Source organism: Chamaea fasciata, unplaced genomic scaffold (assembly GCF_029207755.1).
Source record: "Chamaea fasciata isolate MVZ Bird 193981 ecotype frontalis unplaced genomic scaffold, bChaFas1.0.hap1 SCAF_4, whole genome shotgun sequence".
NCBI lineage: Eukaryota > Metazoa > Chordata > Aves > Passeriformes > Sylviidae > Chamaea > Chamaea fasciata.
The window spans coordinates 12,334,134-12,354,415 of record NW_027094089.1 but is presented as its reverse complement, the minus strand read 5'-3'; the positions used below and the strand labels follow the sequence as shown (position 1 = coordinate 12,354,415).

The following is a 20,282-nucleotide window of genomic DNA, read 5'->3' as shown; positions in this document are numbered from 1 at the left end:
TGGTAGGCTCAGCACTCGAGTGTGATGTATCTAAGCAACACATGTAAATCAACAAGGAAAATAATTAAAAACGCCTTTGTCACTTAACACTTGTATCTTGCTCTGCTTTTCATCATGTGTAAGAATGTTTTCATGGCATCACCATCCATAATTACAGGCTGGCTTTGAAATCCAAAAAATTAAAATTTTCATTCTTAAAAATATTGAATCAGAAATTATGCTCTGTCAGTTGCCATTTAAAACAGTGATACAAATAAGTGCTAGAATTACAGAATAACAGAATACTCTGAGTTGGAAGAGACCCACACGGATCATTGAGTCTGACTCTAGAGAGAATGGCCCAAATGACGATCAAACCTACAACCCTGATTATATTAGCACCATGCTCTAATATCCAGGCTTCTTTTGGCACTAAAAAGTAACTCATTCAGTCTTCCAGTTTGAGTCTGTGAGGATACACAACACTTGAAACACCACCTCATAGTGCAATTTGACATCTTGTCTTACCACAGAATTAATGTTTTTCCAGAAACAGTCTACTCATTCAATGTGCTGACATCTTGACCTGAAAACGTTGTTTTTGCCAATACTTATTTTCTAAATTCAGGCATTTTTCAAATAGTTTTATTTTAAAAGAATACTGAGAAGACAGCTGTCTTCACATTTTTCCTCTCCTCCCCCCCTTTTTTTTTTATTACTGGTACAGCAAAAATGAGAGAAAAGTAAGGAAAAAACAATGATTTCTCTGTTGTGGAAACTTGTTTACCATTTTTACTTGAAGTAAAGGACTCGAAGTAAAGAACTTCTAAGAACTTGAACGATTTTAGTTATATTTTGAAAATGCCTATGACTTTTTGAAGTATTTAACAAGAATCTAATTTCTCCTCTGGATCTCTGATGCCGCAGAGATCCGGGGGAGAAATTTCTTGGGTATACTCCAGCTCCACGCAAGATGGCACTACTGCACTGACAGCTACTGACAGGTATTACTTTAACTAGACTTCATCAGAGAGAATTGTAGTTGATGGGTGTCTCACTGATAAATTTGCGAGAATATGATGTTCTTTCAAAGCAGGTTACCAGAGATACCATCCATCTTCACCCACTGAGCCCCTTGCAACCAAGCAAAACCTTTTGGTCTGTCCAAACCTTTTCTTGAGGAGAAAAGCGTTTCAGAGTGTAGTAGACCTCTATACTGCAGCTCTAGCAGACCTCTGTATTACAGAGGTCTGCTTTCTGTGGAGAGGTTAACACGATGTGGTAGCAGATTTCAATAGCACAGGAATAGATAAGGGACAGGTGAAGAGGCAGAACTGTGGCTTATTGCTAGGGAAATGAAGTAAGTATCTAGGATTTAAGAAGTAGCATAGAGAATGGAGGCTAGTTTCCATAGGACATAAGAAGCCACTGTGATTAATGCCTGTGAAAGGGAGGCTGGTTTTCAGCAATATCAGACTGCAAACACTGCCAGTCTGATATAGCTGAAACAGGGGCTGCAGCTCTTGCCTCTCTGTTGGTACCACTTGCAGGTCCAGATATGAGCTGAATTATGTGACTTCACTGATACTGTCAATATTCATGGCACCACACCGGGGGACATAGCCTCTCCTGTTTCAATTCCCAGTCTGTTAGGTCATGGTATGGAGAGCACAGAAAAAAATCAGACAGCATCATATATTGCATGGTGCTCTTAGATTGTCAGCATTTCTGAAGGCAGGCAGTGTTTCTCTAATCCAGAAAGCTACAGGTATTGCTGCCATTACAAAAGACCCATGCACAGTCATAAAGACATTTGATAGTAACACAAATATGGCAGCCATTAGAAAGGCACTTATGTCTCCCTTGCTTTTATCATTTTTTAAAGAATAATATTTAAATTATGTGTTTTCTCCACAAACAGCTGGTCCAAAAATAATTGAACCTTGGAAATGCTAAATGTGATACCTAACAAAAAAAACTGAGTCAACTAAAAATGGAATTAATTATCATTTGTGCCAATGCAGATATTTATTGGATAATTTATTTGCGATTTTTACATGATGAGGAAGAAAGAGAAAAATAGAATCAGAACCAGAAGAAATATTTGAAAGAAATCAAATGTTCTTTCTCCTATCTTTATATGTAGTCCACTTGGATGCACCAGTTTGAATTTTACCATAATGATTTGGATGTTAAGCAATTCATTATTTTCTTCAATTATATAATCCAGATTGAGAAGGAAACATACCATGCTAGAAATAGCCTGTAAAACTAGTATCTGGAAAATAGGTTATATCTGTATCAGTCTGCCTGATTGATTTCATTGAACTTGAAAGATCATCTACAAAATAAATTCCAAAATCTATCAATCAAAAAAGTTAGTTTGAAAGAAGTACAGATCAATGTCCTGAATTTGTAGTATTTAGCAAGCCAATTTTCTTGTTTCACCATAGTGTATTTACTTAAGTTAGAAGTGTACTGACTGTAAACATAGATGAATATAAGACATTTTAACCCCATAATAACTAATTATTTAACTTGTGACAATAACCTTTTAGGGTTTATTTTAGATTTTAGCAATGAATGTTCAGCAAAACAATCTCATTTTCTAATACTCTGTGTTAATGAAGAAAGATTATTGCAACTTTGGAGATTTTTACCTATTTTTTTGTTTTACTATTTGACTTCTGAAAATAGGAGTTGTGTGAAGGAAAATTCTAGCAGCTACACAGAGCTAAGATAAACCTGTAGCTTTGACACAGCATTTTTTGTTTGTTGTAGGGGAAGTTCCCATGTTATCTGATCTTCTTAGTTAACTTAAAGCATTTATCATAAACTAGAAGCTTCCACTTCATTCTGGGAATATTTTTGTAGTCATTTTTTGCTCTTACTGGAAAGAAACTTCACAGCTTGGTTTACGATTATTTTGTCTGGTTTTATGACTGTTTTGTAAGTCGTGTACACCACATAGCCACGTAAGTAAATTCGCCATTTACAAATGTCATGTTTAGTGCTAAACTATATGAAGCTTATTAAAATATGAGCTTCCTCTGAGTCCTTTATTTGGGCTGCTACCTGCTTTGAGCCCACTGTGCTCCTCTGTGCTTGTGGAGGTGGGTCTCCGTTGGGCTGATATCCCCTGGGAAGGGCCTGGAAGCAGCAACGACAGCAGTCATTGTCTCTCTGGGGGTATGTGTGAGGGGTGTGCAGAGGAGTTTTTATTGCATTACCTAATATCTATTTCCTTCTTTCTGAGGGACTCATGTTATATGGTTTTGGAAGATTTGAACATGATTAAACTGATGGTTGTTAGACACCTTCATATAAATATGCTGTATCAACAGAAACCCCAATGGATTCCAGGAAGTGATTCCTGTGGTTTCTCAACCACCTAATAGCTTATGGCCCATAAAACCATTAGCCACATATTGCAGGCGACAGTACCAGATGCTTAGGGCAAAGAGAGCATAGAGGTTTGGGTGTCCTTCCCCTCCTTCAGCACACATCTCTGAGATGTGTATGCTACCACGGATCGCAATTTTGTATTTGATTTGTATTTCACTCTGTAAATATACTCATTAGTAAACCATTCTCACAATGGCTCCTTGGTTAACAATGTCCTGAGTAATATTCCTATTTCAGGGTTGCTTTCTTGCAGAAAAAATATGGCTGAGATCTTGTTAGGGTTATGTTTCATAACATCAGAAATATTATTGCCGCAAAGAAGCTATACACAACATTGTATTTCCAGATTGTATTTTCACATAATTAAATTGGAGGTTTGTCTCCCAGAAAGCTCCTTAAGTGGCAGGGAATAGAGCTATTTAAATAAATTGCTTCTACATCTCTGGAGAAGCAGGATATAGCTCCTAGAATTTATGGATATCCTGGATGCAGTGTCATAATTTTCAGTCCTTTAACATCAGTCATTCTCCACATGAGTATGTATCAGCCATGTAAGCCATTCGTTTAGCAAGTGAACAGAGATTTCACCACGTTAAAAAAAAAAAATAAGAAAAAAGGAAAGGAAAGGAAAGGAAAGGAAAGGAAAGGAAAGGAAAGGAAAGGAAAGGAAAGGAAAGGAAAGGAAAGGAAAGGAAAGGAAAGGAAAGGAAAGGAAAGGAAAGGAAAGGAAAGGAAAGGAAAGGAAAGGAAAGGAAAGGAAAGGAAAGGAAAGGAAAGGAAAAGAAAGGAAAGGAAAGGAAAAGGAAAGGAAAGGAAAGGAAAGGAAAGGAAAGGAAAGGAAAGGAAAGGAAAGGAAAGGAAAGGAAAGGAAAGGAAAGGAAAGGAAAGGAAAAGAGAAAAGAAAAGAAAAGAAAAGAAAAGAAAAGAAAAGAAAAGAAAAGAAAAGAAAAGAAAAGAAAAGAAAAGAAAAGAAAAGAAAAGAAAAGAAAAGAAAAGAAAAGAAAAGAAAAAGGAGTGTAAAATAAAATACAGGATAAGGAAAAGGCAAGGGAAGCAGGATGGGGTAGGGGAGGTACTGATGCCGCTTTTGGTTTTGTTTTCTAGAGCTCTCGGCTTTCTTTTCGGAAAAGACAAGTTGCCTGGAGAACTCACTGTTCCGCCACAGCTGAAGCGCTGGGAAACGTAGGGCTTAGGAGCACGGCCCTGGGGGTTTTCGGGACGGGTTTCCGCGAAGGGCCGCGGCCGGGAGCAGTTCCCGGCATCGCCACGGCCGGCGCACCAGCAGCGGCGGGGGCCGCGGCCGGGCTGCGACACACCTGATCCGACAGAGGCCGGGCCGAGCTGGGGCGGGACACGCTCCGCACAGCCTCGGCGCCCGCGGAGACACCCCCCGGCAGAGAGGAGCCCCCAGGCAGGGAGGAGCCCCCGAACAAAGAGGAACCCCCAGGCAGGAAGGAGCCTCCAGACAGGGAGGAGCCCCCAGGCAGGGAGGAGCTTCCAGACAGGGAGAAGCTGGACAGCAGCTCTGCGGGACGCGGGGCTGCCGGCAGCGGAGACACATCCCGGTGCTGCACCGATCTCATCCCGCGCTGAGGCGACCACGGCGTCGGCGGCCGCCCGAGCCTGCCCGGGTGCGTTCTCCCTGAAGACATCTGCTGTCCTCGAGAATGCCCGGTGACAGGCAGGACTGAGATAGGTGTCTGGGAATTTTGTTGTAAAACAGGTGAAAAAACCTTAAAACTCAAACCCCACCACGGCAGTATAGAACTGTGCAGTAAAATGTGTTTGTGTGCATGTAGATGTGTATGTGTGTATATATATAGGAGTATGTGTGTATATACAACAAAATTAAACAATAAGAACAAAAAGAAACTCAACAAAACAAACCCCCTCTTGTCCTGGTCTTTTATTTGCTGCTAAACATTTATATGGAAAATGTAACCCTGTGACCTCGGAGCAAGAGACAAAAAAAGGCAGAAACTTCCTGACATTGACAGGTCACTGCATCATCGGCTTCTCTGATCTCACAGTATTTTATAAATGTGTTTCAGTTTCTTTCTGTTGCACCTTTTTCTTTTCTAAGACAATATAATTTAGCCTATTTTTAAGAGCAGCAAAAAAACCCCAGTGGAAATTAACATTTATCTGTCTCACCTACTGAAGATATCCACCCCCTCAATCTCCTAAGGTTGTTACAACCTAAGTGTTACATTCAGCTATTCTATATACCACTGTTTCCACATTCATCTCACACATCAAGTAAAAACATTAATCAGTTTTGTACATTATGTGGTTTTTCTTCCATGACAGATACAGTGAGCGGGCTGTCAAGTGGAAAGAAGAAAACACTGAAAATTTTTAGAGTGATCATTTCACAGTAATTTAACTCTTCTGAGAATTTCAACCCTTTTCTGAGGTATGTGAAGACGGCTCAAGAGAATGAATTTACACTGCAACATGTTTAGAGTTGTATTTTGTGCTGTTGACCCGGTTCTCCCACTACAGTCTACAAGTTAATGTGAGTACCTAATTTTGCTTCTAACACTTGAGGGGGGTTCTGTATTCTTAAATGACTTCTAGAATCAAGAAAATTAAAAAGACAGTGCTCTCTATTTTTTGCTAACGTAGCACACAGGATTAAGAACTCTTACTACACAGTAGCAAGGCAAGGGGCTTTCATTGTGTGCAAATCTTTGGAAGAGAATATCTGTCTTTACAAGAGGAGGGTAGAAAAGGCTTTTCCTGTTATTCCTATATTATTTCCATTCCTATTACCTTTACAGACATCAAAAACCTGTGTAGAAAATTCTAGTTGATGTTAGCAGCTGTTTGGCACTGTTTGAGATTAATAATCTAGGGACCCTGACTCTGTGTAGATTGCTGACCACTTGCAGTTGGTGTTCCTGGTACTCATATATAGCTTTGACTGGATTATATGTTTCTTAAAACGCCCATGGCATTTTATGTTCTAATTTTTGCAACATTTATGTCTTTGGTTACACTGAACCACTGTTAGCAATACAGAATTTTCCCTACTGGGGAACTTTCCAATAATGGGGAAGTTTCCTTAAGAAGTAGGTGTAGTTACGTAAACATTTAAGTGGTCACATGAAGTCTTTTGACAAATAGTTCTGTTTTTTCTGTCTTTTTCATTTGATTGTGGCACAAACATGCAGCAGCAGTACTGAGGAGCAATTTGCACAGTGAATATATTTTGCTTTTAAAAAACTATTTGCAACAGATGTTGGAAGCTGGCAGGAGGACAGAAGGGGCATTGTGGTAGGTTTTTTAAGAAAAACAGCAAGCAGGTAGCAAGGTCTCTAACTGATCCAGAGGATCCTTCTGCTCAGAGTAAAACAGAATGTTCTATAATGGTTATTGCAGTGGTTTTCTTTTTGCATGCGCACCTGGATTTGACCTGGACCTACATTTTTTCCCTCTGAAACTGAAAAATTGAATACAGCAGCAAACTTTCTCAGTCTTGAGGAAATTTGTAAGTATTAGTCATACTTCTTTTGTGTGTTGTAAAGCTTCTTTTCCTCTACAATGGGAGAAAGCATGCTAATAAATTTCAGCAATTGCAGGACATAAACATGGGTCTTAGGACTATAAAAGCTAAGTTGTCATCTGTCTTCCAGGAGTTAATTAGGACACCTCTCTTGGAGATCATGCTAACATTCAGTTTTCCTATCAAAAAGGTGGATAGGTGCAGGCAGGAGTGTGGGTATCTTACAGTATCCTGACTGTGGTGCACATATTGTTTGTCCCAAGCAGTGTACTAGTTCAGGTAGTCTGCTTTGTTCTGAGCAGTTTACAGTCTCTACTTCAAAACCAAAAAAACCCAAAAAAAACCCAACACCACCCCCCCCCCCCAAAAAAAAAAACCCAACCCAAACAACAACAACAACAAAAGCCACAAAAAAACATATTTTGACTCTGAGTGTTCTGCAACTCTGGTCATTCTGACATGGGGAGTGCACAATACCCAGTCAGTCTCAGTGGCAGGCTTGTCTTGAGAATAAGGGTGATTATGGCACATTTGTGAGATTGATATATCTCTATCTGGTTTGAGAAGCTTTACTTTGGAGCTTAGCTGGTGGTCTGGAGCAGGAAAATCATGATGGAGGCATTCCAATGCATACATGTTCAGAGAAGCTCCTGGGGACCCACAGTATTGGCCTGCAATTTTCTAGTGCTTTCAAGAACATCACTTCTGGCTAAGGAACAAGTCCGGTACCCAACCATTTTATGAAGCCTAGGATTTATCAATTAATCAGGTCTTTCACCCTAAGAACCTTTGTATTTTTCCTGCACTTTTTTTTAGATCATGTCTACATTGTTAACAATGTAGTAGATTGCCTTCCTTTCTCAGCTCCATATGCGTTGCTTGCTGCAAATCAGCTGTTGGGACCAGGTAGCAGCAATCCGAGGAAGAAATAGCTTAAATCAAATTGTTATAAGGAGTCTAGTTCCCTTAAGCCACAGCACTGTAAAGGCACATGTGTCTTATGAATTCAGAACAGTATTGTTTTTTCACTATCATCTTAAAGTTGACCATCAGAGAAAGAAGGACAAAACATTTTACAAAAATCGTGAAGAATGGCAGTCAAGATAGAATTTCATCAGTTAGGAAGTGTTGTGGGTAACACAGTTGTCTAATTTCTAATACAAATTCTGAAACTACCACTAGAAAACAGCTAAAAGCAATCCTTTCTTATTTTTGTGTATGTTTGGCTATTCAAAATTAGGACTTTTTTTAGAAAAAAAATTACCATTTTCTGTATTCATGAAAGATATCTGTTAGGGTGTTTGAATTTTTCTTAACAGTAATTTGAAAAATGATGGCACTACTGGGTATTACTATTGTTCTGACTTGAAATACAGATTTAAAAGCAGTGGGTGTGTGAAGATTAAATGTATGAGTTGATATTAATAAGCACTTTAAAATCTTTAAATGTTGGGTAGGACTATAAATCCTATGTCAATAAAGAGGGGAAAAACTTCTGACAGAAAAGGGAAATTACTTTTGTATTTAGAGGTAAAGCAGCAGGTATTCAAGGCAATAGGTTCTGCTTGTAGACTGGCTGGCTTTGTCACTGTTTTACAAAGGCACTATTCTGTGAATAGTTGATAAATAGTTGTTATTGTGTAAATACATGTTATGAGATTAACTACTGCATGAATTGTTTTCACAATAAATGTAACTTTGTGAGCCTTCTGATAAGTACTGTGGGACCAGGGTTAAAAAGCCGGGTGTATTCACTGTATGTTAAACTAAAGCAGACAGGTGGGGAAGAACCACGTTCTATTTCCTGCACTGACTGAGTATAGAAAATTCTTTCATTCTCCTATTAAGGGCAACATTCCCTGCTACAGTTACAGGAACAATTGGGTATTTGTGAATACTTATTTACAAATCAACAGATAATGATAAAGTATCTGTTTAGCTATAGCCAAGAACAGATGTTTAATGCAAATAAAGTAAAATTTTTTTCTGGACCCACCCATGCAGGAAGATTTTTGCCTGATTATCTACTGGGTGCAGTTTCATCCTGTTTTTAAATAAGGTGGAATTCAGTGTCTTCTGTCCAGTTCTTTGTGTGGACTGACTATAAAGTGTATTTGACAGTGCAAGTAAGAAAATGAGTATGTGTTTATATTTGTCTCTTATTTTATCATTTTAGGTTCAATCTACATCATGGGAAGGCCTTTGTTTTTGTATACATTTTTATTCTACTGGCATTTCCTAAATGGTAAGAAGCCAAGTCGTGAAAAGCAGTAGAACTGTTTTAGTATGTTTTCTTTCCATGTATAGGCACAGAAATGTTAATTTCCCCAGTTTTCCTTCAGCTGCTAGAATTTTAGGTTTTTCATTGATATTTTAAGTAAAAAGGTCTAAGTATGGCTTTACATTAAACCAGATGCATTTATTTTGATATGGGGCCAGGTTAAAATCCCTATCAGTGTTCCAGCAGAGGCACCATTTCCAGTAAGGAACTATTTGGCATTACACAAAAAGTTTTCTAGGCTCTGTCAAACCTGGGAATTGTTGTGTATTCTTTAACATTGTGGGTAAAAACAATTGGCATTTATACAAAAAGAACATTCCCATTGGAGGCACTAACACTTGCCTGTTACCACAGCAGTGTTGTCAAAGCAACAGCTGAGTGGCTGTGCATATACAGTTCACTGTTTCTAGTACAGCATCACAGTGCGTGTGTGTGCACAAGTGTGTGCATACAGCAGAGGTCTTGTGTTTTGTCACACACTTGGACAAGTACATACCAAAATGCTTAACTTTTCAGATACTTTGGTCCTTAAAATTTCCTATCAATATGGTAAGACATGACTTCAAAGATTAGGTGTATTATTGAAAAACTAACTTTTCTTCCAAATTTTGTTTTTCAGCTCTATTCACTGTTGAAGCTCCTCAGTCACTCTGCACTGTGGAACGTGGCAACAATGTGACCATGGAATGCACATTTCCAGTGAATGGGAAATTAGAGTTTAGAGATTTAAGTGTCAGCTGGGAAAAGAAAGATGAGTTGAAGCAGGTTTATGAACTTAACAAAGGAAAGGAAGACCTCAAAAATCAGCACAGTGACTTTAGGGGAAGAATAAAATTGTTGAAAGAGAATCTGACCTTGGGACAGTCTCTCCTTCAGATCAGTGATGTGAAGCTCAGAGATGCAGGGGTTTACCGCTGTGTTATTATCTATGGGGGAGCCGACTACAAGACAATCCATCTGAAAGTTAAGGGTGCGTGTGCTACCAGAGGTTCAATACTCTGATACTTTTTAAAGATTTCAGAGGAGACCCTGAAGTAAGACATATCTGGATTAGCAGTTAAAGAAACATCATCGGAGACAAGGAGCTGTCCGATGGTGCTTGCGCAGCTGTATAACTTGGCACAGCTGTTTAGGTTGAATCTGTGTTCTGTTCTTTAAGTCCCCAATGACATGTAAGGAATGGGGTTGCAAAATCATGTAGACAGTACAAAGCCTATTGAGCTTTCTAAACCACATGAAAATTGTCATAAATCCTGTACCTTAGTTACAGACACATTAGTGTTACTTTTCCTGTCAAAATCCAAGCTGAAGTTTGACCCTGGGGCTGGTGAAAAAGGTCTCTTGCATTTAATACAGGTTGTTCTTCTAGTTTCCTATTGCTAATGATTTTTTTTCCCGATTGTTTAGCTCCTTACAGAATTATAAACCAAAGAGTGGTGAGCACAGAACACAATGAATGGAAGTTGACATGTCAGTCAGAAGGATATCCAGAAGCTGAAGTGATATGGCAAAACAGAAACTACGAAGATTTGACTGATAAGGCAAACACAAGATTTGAAACTGGAAGTGACCAGTTGTACCACGTGACAAGTACCCTTACAATCAAAAGTGGAATTGATGAGATTTTTTACTGTATATTCTGGAATAAAGAGCTGCAAGAAAACACATCTGCCATTTTACACATAGCAGGTAACACTTCTAAATTTCATTTATGGTAATACACTTCAAGGTGCTAATGTGATTTTATCCCAGCCAAATCAGCCATGATTTGTTAATCTTTCCTAATTTTGAAGAGGCTAGAAAGAAATACCTGTGTGATTAAGTTTTGTTATTTATGTACACTTTCACATGCTAACATGTTCATCATGAATGTATGATCAGAATTCAAAGACAGCAATTTTGTCTGGTCTGCAGGTATGTGGAAATTGAGTCTAAATGTCAAAAAAGTTCCATTTTTGGAAGACATGCAGCTCAGCACCTGGATATTAAATCCTCCCATATAAATTAAAACATCTGCCAAGAATATTCTATTTTGTTGATAATTACTGTCACATAAACTTGAACAATATGGTCTTTTCCTGTCACTACAGCCTTTGCTTTGAGCATATTTAAAGTTAACTAATTGTACACAGATTTTTTTTTTGCTCATAAAGTCTGAATTGAAGGAAAACTCATAAATGGGCAGGACCAATACAATTCCTAATAGACCTTTTAACTGGGCAGCTCCTCTGCTGCTTTTGCTTTTGATTGTTCTTTTCTGCATTGTAGCCTGATCCATTTTCAACCAGACTGGAGATCTGATCCAACTCAAAAATAGCGTTTCTCTTTGTCAGACTGTCACTTTGTCAGGTCATTTCCCAGGTCCAGTTCATCACCTAGTTTTAAAAACACCTGTGAGGGCACACTTTTTGGGCCTGGCAAGGGCTTGAAACAGGAAGGTTAGAGTGAGAAAGCCAAGTCAATCTTTCAATGGGCAAGTTTGATTTTAACAAGAAAAATACCTGGGATTCAAGGAGACCATTTACCATTTGCATTTAGAGCTTTACCAAATGAAAGGAACTCTGTCCTCTTTTCCAATTAGCTTTTTTTCTGTAATCCTGATGGGAAACTAAACCAGATGTAACACTCTGACAAGCAGAATTCTGATGAGATTAAAAGCACTATCACATGATGCAGAGAACAAAGACAAATATTAATATGTTCTTCCCCTCCCTTTATTTGAAAAAAAGTTAAGTGCACCATTAGCACCTAACCTTAGATACAATCTATAATGTTGTTATCATGTCTTAACTGCTCATAGCAAAAATAATAGAGTGAAAATAAAAGGCAAAGGGAGGATCTTATGCAATTCTGTAATGTCTTATCCTCAACTTGTTTTTCTTGAAGATTCAACTGATGGCATTCTCCAGACTGAGAGTAGACGCTTTGTTGGAGCAGCTCTCATTGCTACTGCTTTTGTTGGATCAGGTCTTCTATTTCTGCTCTGCATAAGAAAAGGTATGCAAATTATTTATTTCAGAGTATCTCTGTTATTATCAATCTGCTCTGTTAATTCATCCTCGCTGAGTGGAATGAGACAATTTTTTACCACATTGTTTATTTCTCTTTGCTGGACTTAGGTAGATATTAGCAAGTTGACAGAGTGAAATAGGTTATCAGCCCCTCACAAACCACTTACTCATGCATGTCCGTTAATTTTTCTTATAGATAAGGATGTATAGCAGTAAGATTAGTGTCTAACCTATTCCAGTAGGAAAGCACTTTTTTTTAACCTACTGGAAATTGAAGATTCCTGTTGTGACCTCCCCTTTGACTGGGGACCAGAAAGCTGGTAGCAGACAGGGTACTGGAGGTCTTTTAGTGGTTGTTTTTCTGTATTCTCTGAAAATTTTCACTGAACTGTGAGCACCTGTTTTTTAAGAGAATATTCTCACTCAGTCTTCATACCATTTAATTGATTTCCTTACTCAGTTTTGAGCTTTCTCAGTTCATTTCACAAATTAATATTAGACATTATCAACATCACATTATGTTGAAAAGCTAAAGCATTGGCAGTAATTTATTTTCACTTGCTAGCTAACAAAGAGAAACTTGGAGAAATAATTTTTAGGTTATCTGAGTATGAAAAGAATATAGTTAGCACCCAAAATAAAGAAAAAAAGGGGTTTAAACTTGTTATTTAAACTGAAAGAATTACTCTTAATTTCTTTTTCATTCACAGGTTGGGTGGGGGAGCAGGGTGGCTATGAAAATGTCCTGAGAGAAGTTTTCATAAGCTTAACAGGCTCGCAGGTGATTCTAACAGGCTGCAAAAAAGTCTGTAGGTAATCCTGCAGGTGTAAGAATATACTTGCCCTAAGAACATGATAGGAATAGGAGCAGAACATGAAAGTGGAAGAAGGGATAGCAAAATCCTTGACTGCTCAAAAGAATCCCACTGGGGATTTCAGTGAAGGTCAGAAGTTTCCTAGGTTGCCTGAGTAATATTTATTGTTTGTGTGTATGTGATAATGTATATCACATTAGATTTCATGTCTATCTACATATACACACATACATGTGTGAGTGGTGTGTATGTGGTAAATTACAAGTTGATTCAAAAGCTAAACTAGTGACAATAGGTTTTTGTCTTAAACCCCAAGCTGTCCTGAGTTACCGGAGAAGTGATTTTCTCAGAACAGAATCTTCTTAGAATGTCAGCATTTTTCCCCTCAAAAAGCACTGAGAAGATGATCTGTTTTTTGTTCCCTGTTTTCTGATATGTTCAAATTCTGTATGAAGAGATGCAATGGGAAACCATTTGAACAAGTATATTCCAGTGATGTTAGTGTATAGTATCAATGAAGTTCTGGCTTAGAAAAAAAAAAAAACAACAAAGTTGCAAAGGAAACCAACAGACTGGGAGCAATGAAGAATTTATTTTAAAGTCTTTGAAGAAATCTAGTGTTTTGAAAACAAATGATTACACTGTGCTAAATGTGCCCCTCCTACCAATGTGTTTAAGCTCCTCATTAGCTCTAAAGCAAGTATTTTGGGTGGTTCTTTAAATTTCTTTCTCTTTTGTTTTCTTTCAGCTAGAGAAAATATGAGCAACAGGACACCTGTGGCGAGTTCATCAATAGCAAGTATGTACATATGACTTAAATCTAGCAAAGTGTGATTCTTGTGAAAATAATTGCTTGAGAATTAACTTTGTAATGGTGACAACCAAATGGCGATTAAATTCGATTTTGATTTTCCTTTCTACATTTCTGTCTTGGTTTAGATAGACAGGTATTTGCCAGGGAAGGCTGGAGTCTCCCTTGAAATGTAAGCCCCTCCCCCCTTTTCCAAATTGTTATAAATTTGCAATTAAAAGGCTGTCAGGCAAAGATTTTGGGAATAGGTATAGCAGTTCTTTACTAGGGATATAAAAATACAAATGTAGTACAGAAGAATAAGCAAGCAAATAAACAAACAAAAAACCCTAGAAAACCCTGGCAGAGTCAGAAATACAACCTGACACTCTGTTGGTCAGGGTGTTGGAAGCAGTCTAAAGTAAGCTCTCCTGGAGTGGTAGATGTGGTTCTGTTGGAGTAGAGATGGTCCCGTTGAAGAAAAAGGGTCCAGTAATGGTGAGATGGATCCGGTCTTTCTCCAGGGATCCGGTGGAAAACTGGATACCTGGTGGCACTGTGGCTCCTTTTTATCTAGGTTAAGATGGTTTGGCTCCTCCTCCCTGTGTGGAGCATCTTGCAATAGTATGATGTAATGTGTCATGTCATTGGTGAGCTTTTAACGGTCCATTAGCAGAAGATATCCCCATGGGGGTAGTGGAACAATGAAGTAACACTCCACCATCTGATAAGCGACACTGACCCATTTGGGCAAAGAAATGCAATTCTGCTCCACCCAGTTTCAACACATGGAATAGAATAACATGTTCTTTACAAAACCCAAGACAATTTCATTTACGTAACACCTATAAATTACAATTGAAGAGTGGATTTTCATGACTGTGTCATCCTTTTGAAAGGAAAATGTGGAAGAAAAGTGTATTTGTTCCAGGAACTGATGCACTCCTGATAAGCACAAGAAAAGGACAGAGCAGCATGCTGTGTTTTGGAAAGCCTGCAATAGGGACCAGGCTCCCTGGAATAGAATACCTCAGAATGGCATCACATCCTGATGTGCAAATTAGTGCTGCAATATGAACTGCATTGACACATTCCTCTGTTTTCTCCAGTATCATAGCATGCATTTGAGGGTCTTTGTCCCAACATTCATGACAGAGAGTTTGGCCCCATTGAGAGAAACACAGGGAAGCTTTAGTTTCTGTGTTGTGATATTGATGTTATTTACTATAAGCAAATCTCAGTGGAAGGCCAGTACCACCATGGCAGGTAGTACTGAAGGAACTGAAGAGAAGAGTGAAGAGACGTAATATTTACACTAGGAGAGAAGAGATTAAAATCCTTTTGCTGCCTCTCAGGATGATTAATGGTTGATTTATTTTTAATTTGTTGTATGGTTTTTTTGGAGACCACCACAAATTAAATTGTTGTGTGAAAATTAGTTCATGCTAGCCACTGGTGTTTTTTGTAAGGAAAACTCTCTTGAGAATTCTTACCCAAATGGACATGGATTTGGTGTTAATCTCATCCCTTGCTCTGCACTCAAGTCACTCTAGATCCTGTGTGGCCTGAGGTGGCAGTTTCTAACACAGATTTACCACTATAGAAAAAGTTAAAGCTATACTCACTGCTGTGCGTATGTATGTCCTTTGCTTACAGGGCTGTCAAAAGATAAGGATATACATGACTGCAGAGATGCTTCTTTTGAAGACAGAGAGCTGAAATGTAAGTATAAATGACAAAGGAAAAATCAGTAGCAAATTGCACACAGCATAAATCATCCCTGGTCACTGGAGCACTGATTCAAGGCTGGTTTATTTAGCCTATTGTTTCAACAGACAGAAACTTCAAGAGAAATACAGCCTCTCATTCTGTGTCTTACAAACTCACCATCGTAGAATCACAGAGTCACAGAATCACTAGGTTGGAAGAGACCTCCAAGATTATCAAGTCCAACCCAGCCCTAACCTCAACTAAACCATGGCAATTGTAACTCATTGTGTACTGTTTGTTACATAAAATAATGAATCTGTTTTTTAAAATAGAAAGTAAAGATATAAGGAAAGGAAAATGTGATGTGGAGATATATAACAACCCAAACCAGTTGTTTTTTCCAGAACTTGCATTTTTGCTATAGAAAGAGTTGTTCATACACACCTCTAAGGGTGGTGATTGCAATGAGGGAGGAGACAGGAACCCATCACAGCCACCTGAGCAGGTCCCAAGCTATGTGATTCTGTCTCAACAAAGCAAGAAAATATATGATCAAATATCTCAAATCTATGAAACAACCCGTGGTGTGGAACAGGAGGGTGGAATTACTGAGGTTTTTCTCTCACTTTCTTGCTGACTTCTTGCATTAATTGCATCCCAAATCCCTCCCTGCTACACTTTACTACATTAAACTTACAGGTAAGCCTGCTGGTCCTGCAGGTATAGATCTTCAAGTCAAAGAGTAAGGGCCTGGGGATATGCCACTAGATTATTGACAAATGGAAGACTAAATGTATTTGAAAGAATTTTAAAAGGTTTTAAAAGAAAGGGGGACCCAAGCAACAGCAATCTTACAGTATTTGCTAAAAAGCACTTCCTACAAGTATGTTTGAACTACCACTTTATTTCCTCCCATGATCTTTTAATTAATTTAATTTTAGATCTCAAATTTTGACAATGAAGGAGACATTTTGGTACCTCCAAACTCTAGGAAAGGGGCCCAAAGCTATGAATTGTTCTGTGCCTACATAATTTTGTAATTTTTTCTTATAATTCTTCCTGTTACAGATATGCAAATTGAGAAGACCTAGTGAGAGCAGGGGAAGATTATTTTCCTCTGTTGTGAAGATTTGACAGCTCAAATGTTCTGTGCTCTATTCAAGGGGATATTAATCTTTTTGTATTTATTGTTTGATGGCAATCTTCTATATTGTTGTAACACAGGAAAAAATGAAGTTAATGAAGTTAAAATAATTATTATAGCATAGAAAATTTCTGAATGCAGGCTTCTGTATATGAGACTAGATACTGAGGTATTTATTTAAATATTGAAATTTCCACCTTCTCAAGTTTAGGCAAATGTGTCTTTTAAAGACACATTTAGTTGAAAATATCTTTCAGGTAAAGCACTTTAGGTCCAAGACCATCATGAATTTCATTGCTAGTTTTTGATAGGTCCTCTTCTGAACCTTTTTTTCTTCCTTCTTCACCTGAGCTCTCAATTTCCTGCATAAAACTGGTTTTCCATCTTTTGAAGAATCTTTTAAATACTTTGATCTTCATAGAAGATGATGGAGCAACAAGACAAGATGCCATACATACAGGGCATTTTCAGTCCTTAAAATACCAGATTTTTCAGGCAGCTAAGCCTGAAAAAGATGATTTAAAACTCCTGGCAAATATAGCTTGGAAATTAAATATTACTGAGCTTTTTGATATCTTTCTTTGAAAAGCATTTTGGGCATTTAATTTCCTCATGATATAGCTGGCACTACTTGGTTACTGCTCATTGCTCTTCTGATTTACAGTTTGGGAATGATAGAATTCTTTGGACATTTAAGAAGAACAGCCCTTGTTTTAGATGGCCATTTTGGATGGTCTTCTTTGGAATGGAGAAAGGAAAATCTACTTACTTCTAGGACATGAAATACATGCACATGTGATTACACAGAAATGCTGAAGAAACCTGTTCCTAGATCCCATTCCTCAAGTTATTGTTATGTAACATTTTGCTAAGTGCATAGCTTTTGGCGGTGGGGGATTAGGCACACATGAAAATAATTTATTACAGCGGTATTCACAATTCTATTTTTTTAATAAACCACATTTTGTTTTTCTTGTGTTTTTTTCCTGCTTTCCTTAACCCGTCAGCAAATAGCACAAACTCCATTTGCATATTTCTGAGAAAAAACAGTATCTAAGATTTAGCTGAAGGAGAGAGTCTACAGCCATGACCTCCCTCTAACGGCTCCCATAAAGAACAGATGGCAGACAACTGGAATCTCACTGGGCTCAGGTTTTATTTTTCAGTTGAAAATAAATTATTTATTGTGCAGTCCTAAGAATGTGGACACAGTCCTCATTCATGAATGCCAAGGCTTCACTGCTGGCAGTATTCAAACTAATGTACAGCTGTGTTTAATAACCTCAGAAAGCTGTCCTATGTAGTAGAATAGAGGAATGTGTTTCAGAATGATAATGGGGTTGGCCAACGTCAGTTAAGTAAAATAGTTGCTACAAAGTGATTTCCCTAATTCATTGCAGACCTTGTGTATTCTGATACTGATTCTTCCCATTTGACTCTTCAAGGTTACTATGTGAACTTGAATATCTCCTCCTGCTTTCCAACATGCTTTTTGAATCTGGGTGTCATTGAAGGTGATAGCCAAATTTTAATTATCTACAGAGTGGTTTTTGAAATAACAGGGCCATTTGTAGACAAAGTACTGACTCAGCACAAAAATGTAGAATCACATAATCACATAAACAATTCCCTTTCCAGACAAGATGACTTCTTCACTTTCTACTTCCTGTTTGAGGCTGGACAAGTTGTGTGCATATGACAGTAAAAGTGAAGAACTCTCCTCTTGTTAGTTCTTATAAGCCTTTACAGGGCAGTGCTGTTAACGGTGCTTGCTTAGTGTTATGGAACTGAAGTTAAAAAACTCTACTAGACAGCAGACATTGTTACATTTCTCTTTCCCCAGCAGGAGAAAGGGCAAGTTACTTTGAAAGTCCTGTATATCAGATAGATAAAGAAATGAGGGGATAAAAATATAAATTCTGCAGCTGACCCCTAACTTTTAAAATTACAATGCTTGAATCCCTAGGTAGTTGATGGGAAGCAAATATTTTGCTACCTCCCTAAAAAAGCAAGACGTGATGTGGGAAACAGATTTGTAAAGAATTCTCAACGCCTGACAGAAGGCTCACATAGTCCTGTACACCTGTATGCAAACTCTGAGAGAAGGTGTGCTAACTTAGAAAGGCTATGGAATAGACAGACATTGTTGAGAGAGAAATTGAACTACAAACAAGTTTCAAATTATGACCTTGCAAATAGACTAGATATTTTGGAGAAATAGAACTATGAAAGATGTATTGTAGCAAGATACACGTGGGGTATTTTAATAGATGATTGCCCTAGAAGCGTTAGCAGCATTGTGTGGCAAAAGCTGATAGGCCAAAAAGTGCTTATAATGTATTGTAATTAGGAAATAATTTGGCTTCTGATTGTAATGGCATGAATTGTAACATTTGTACCATCTCACCTTTCTCATGAGACTGAAAATGGAATAAAATCTTTTAAAATGCCTCTCAGGAGCCCCGTCTCTGGGTCAGAAAAAGGGTTTTCCCAGCACATGTGGTGACTAACAGGTAAGGTGAAAAGACATTCCCTCACTAAATAAGCTGTATTTTATACCTCTCTGAAATACAAAGCTGAACTTGTCTAATCTTATTTTAGAAGTTAAGCTTTTAGTATAATCTAAGTTTTGTGGCTTCGCTTTTATGAATACAGGGATACAGGCCCACATAATTATGATTTAATGCCGTAAGTCTTTTCAGATCAAGTATTTGCTGCTCATTACAGAGGGAGAATACACACCAAAGTGAAAATAGAACAAATTTAGCTCATGAGAACTAAATAAGTGGAAATCCTTCTGTTTTGGTTTGGGAAGACAGGTATTATCTGCCAGGTAAAAGCTGGAGTTTCCTTTGGAATGGAGAGTGTAAACCCCCCCCCCCCCTTTTTTTTTTTCCAAATATAAATTTACAATCAGAGGCTCTTAGACAAAGATTTGGGAAATAGGAGTAGCAGTTCTTTACTAGTATGTATTACAAAACAAACAAAAACAACCTTAAACAACTACAGCATTAATAACAAAAGAAAACAGTACCAAGAACCTTGAGGGCTTTGTTTCACAAAACCCAGGGCAGTTTGGTTTCTGTGTCCCTGCAGGATCCTCAGAGCACCAAGCTGAAACAGTGGAAAAGTCCCGGGCTGGTAGCTGGGATGGCAGGCTGTCCCGGCAGGCAGGGGCAGGATGTCCCGGCAGTGCAGGGGGTGCAGGGTCACACTGTAGCAAGAGGAGCAGCGCCGAAGAAGCCAAAGGCGAGGCAGGGCCTGGCCCAGCTCCCGCGGGTGGCAGAGAAAGCTCAGGATTCAGGCTGAACCGGTGATAGTAGATTTCCCAGGATTGGATCTCTTGGGCCACAGTGAAACTCTTCCAGCCAGCAACAGCCCAGCCATTCTCTCTCCCCGAATGCTGAAAAAAGAACAGCCCACAGCTGCCTCAAGCTCTGTCTTTTACCTGCATTATCTCCTCATTCCAACTTTGTCCACCTCTTTGTTTTGGTTAAGTACTCTCAAGTATCCAACACTTGGTCTCCTTGGTAACACATGGGGAAAAATTCTTTAGAGAAAGAAGGAACAAACCTAACCCCCTGTTGGAGTCCAGGGGATTCTTTTGGGTGCCCTGGGAGGCTACAGACCTCGGCAGAG

General features: G+C 38.5%; 1 protein-coding gene across 1 annotated transcript; it reads left to right on the top strand.

The window, feature by feature from the left end:
* Positions 1-9,074: 9,074 nt before the first annotated feature.
* On the top strand, positions 9,075-15,525 carry LOC136288089 (programmed cell death 1 ligand 1-like). The gene is made up of 6 exons (XM_066180854.1): positions 9,075-9,137; positions 9,793-10,143; positions 10,581-10,862; positions 12,060-12,170; positions 13,748-13,798; positions 15,446-15,525. The coding sequence occupies exons 1-6, from the start codon at positions 9,083-9,085 to the stop codon at positions 15,523-15,525; spliced, it is 930 nt and encodes a 309-aa protein (XP_066036951.1). The 5' UTR covers positions 9,075-9,082.
* Positions 15,526-20,282: the final 4,757 nt, after the last annotated feature.

Bases quoted from the DNA above. Each gene is read 5' to 3' on its own strand.
- LOC136288089 (XM_066180854.1), top strand. From the start codon at position 9,083: ATGGGAAGGCCTTTGTTTTTGTATACATTTTTATTCTACTGGCATTTC. The intron at 10,863-12,059 runs GTAACACTTCTA...TTTTTCTTGAAG, and splicing joins TGCCATTTTACACATAGCAG to ATTCAACTGATGGCATTCTC. The intron at 12,171-13,747 runs GTATGCAAATTA...GTTTTCTTTCAG, and splicing joins TCTGCTCTGCATAAGAAAAG to CTAGAGAAAATATGAGCAAC.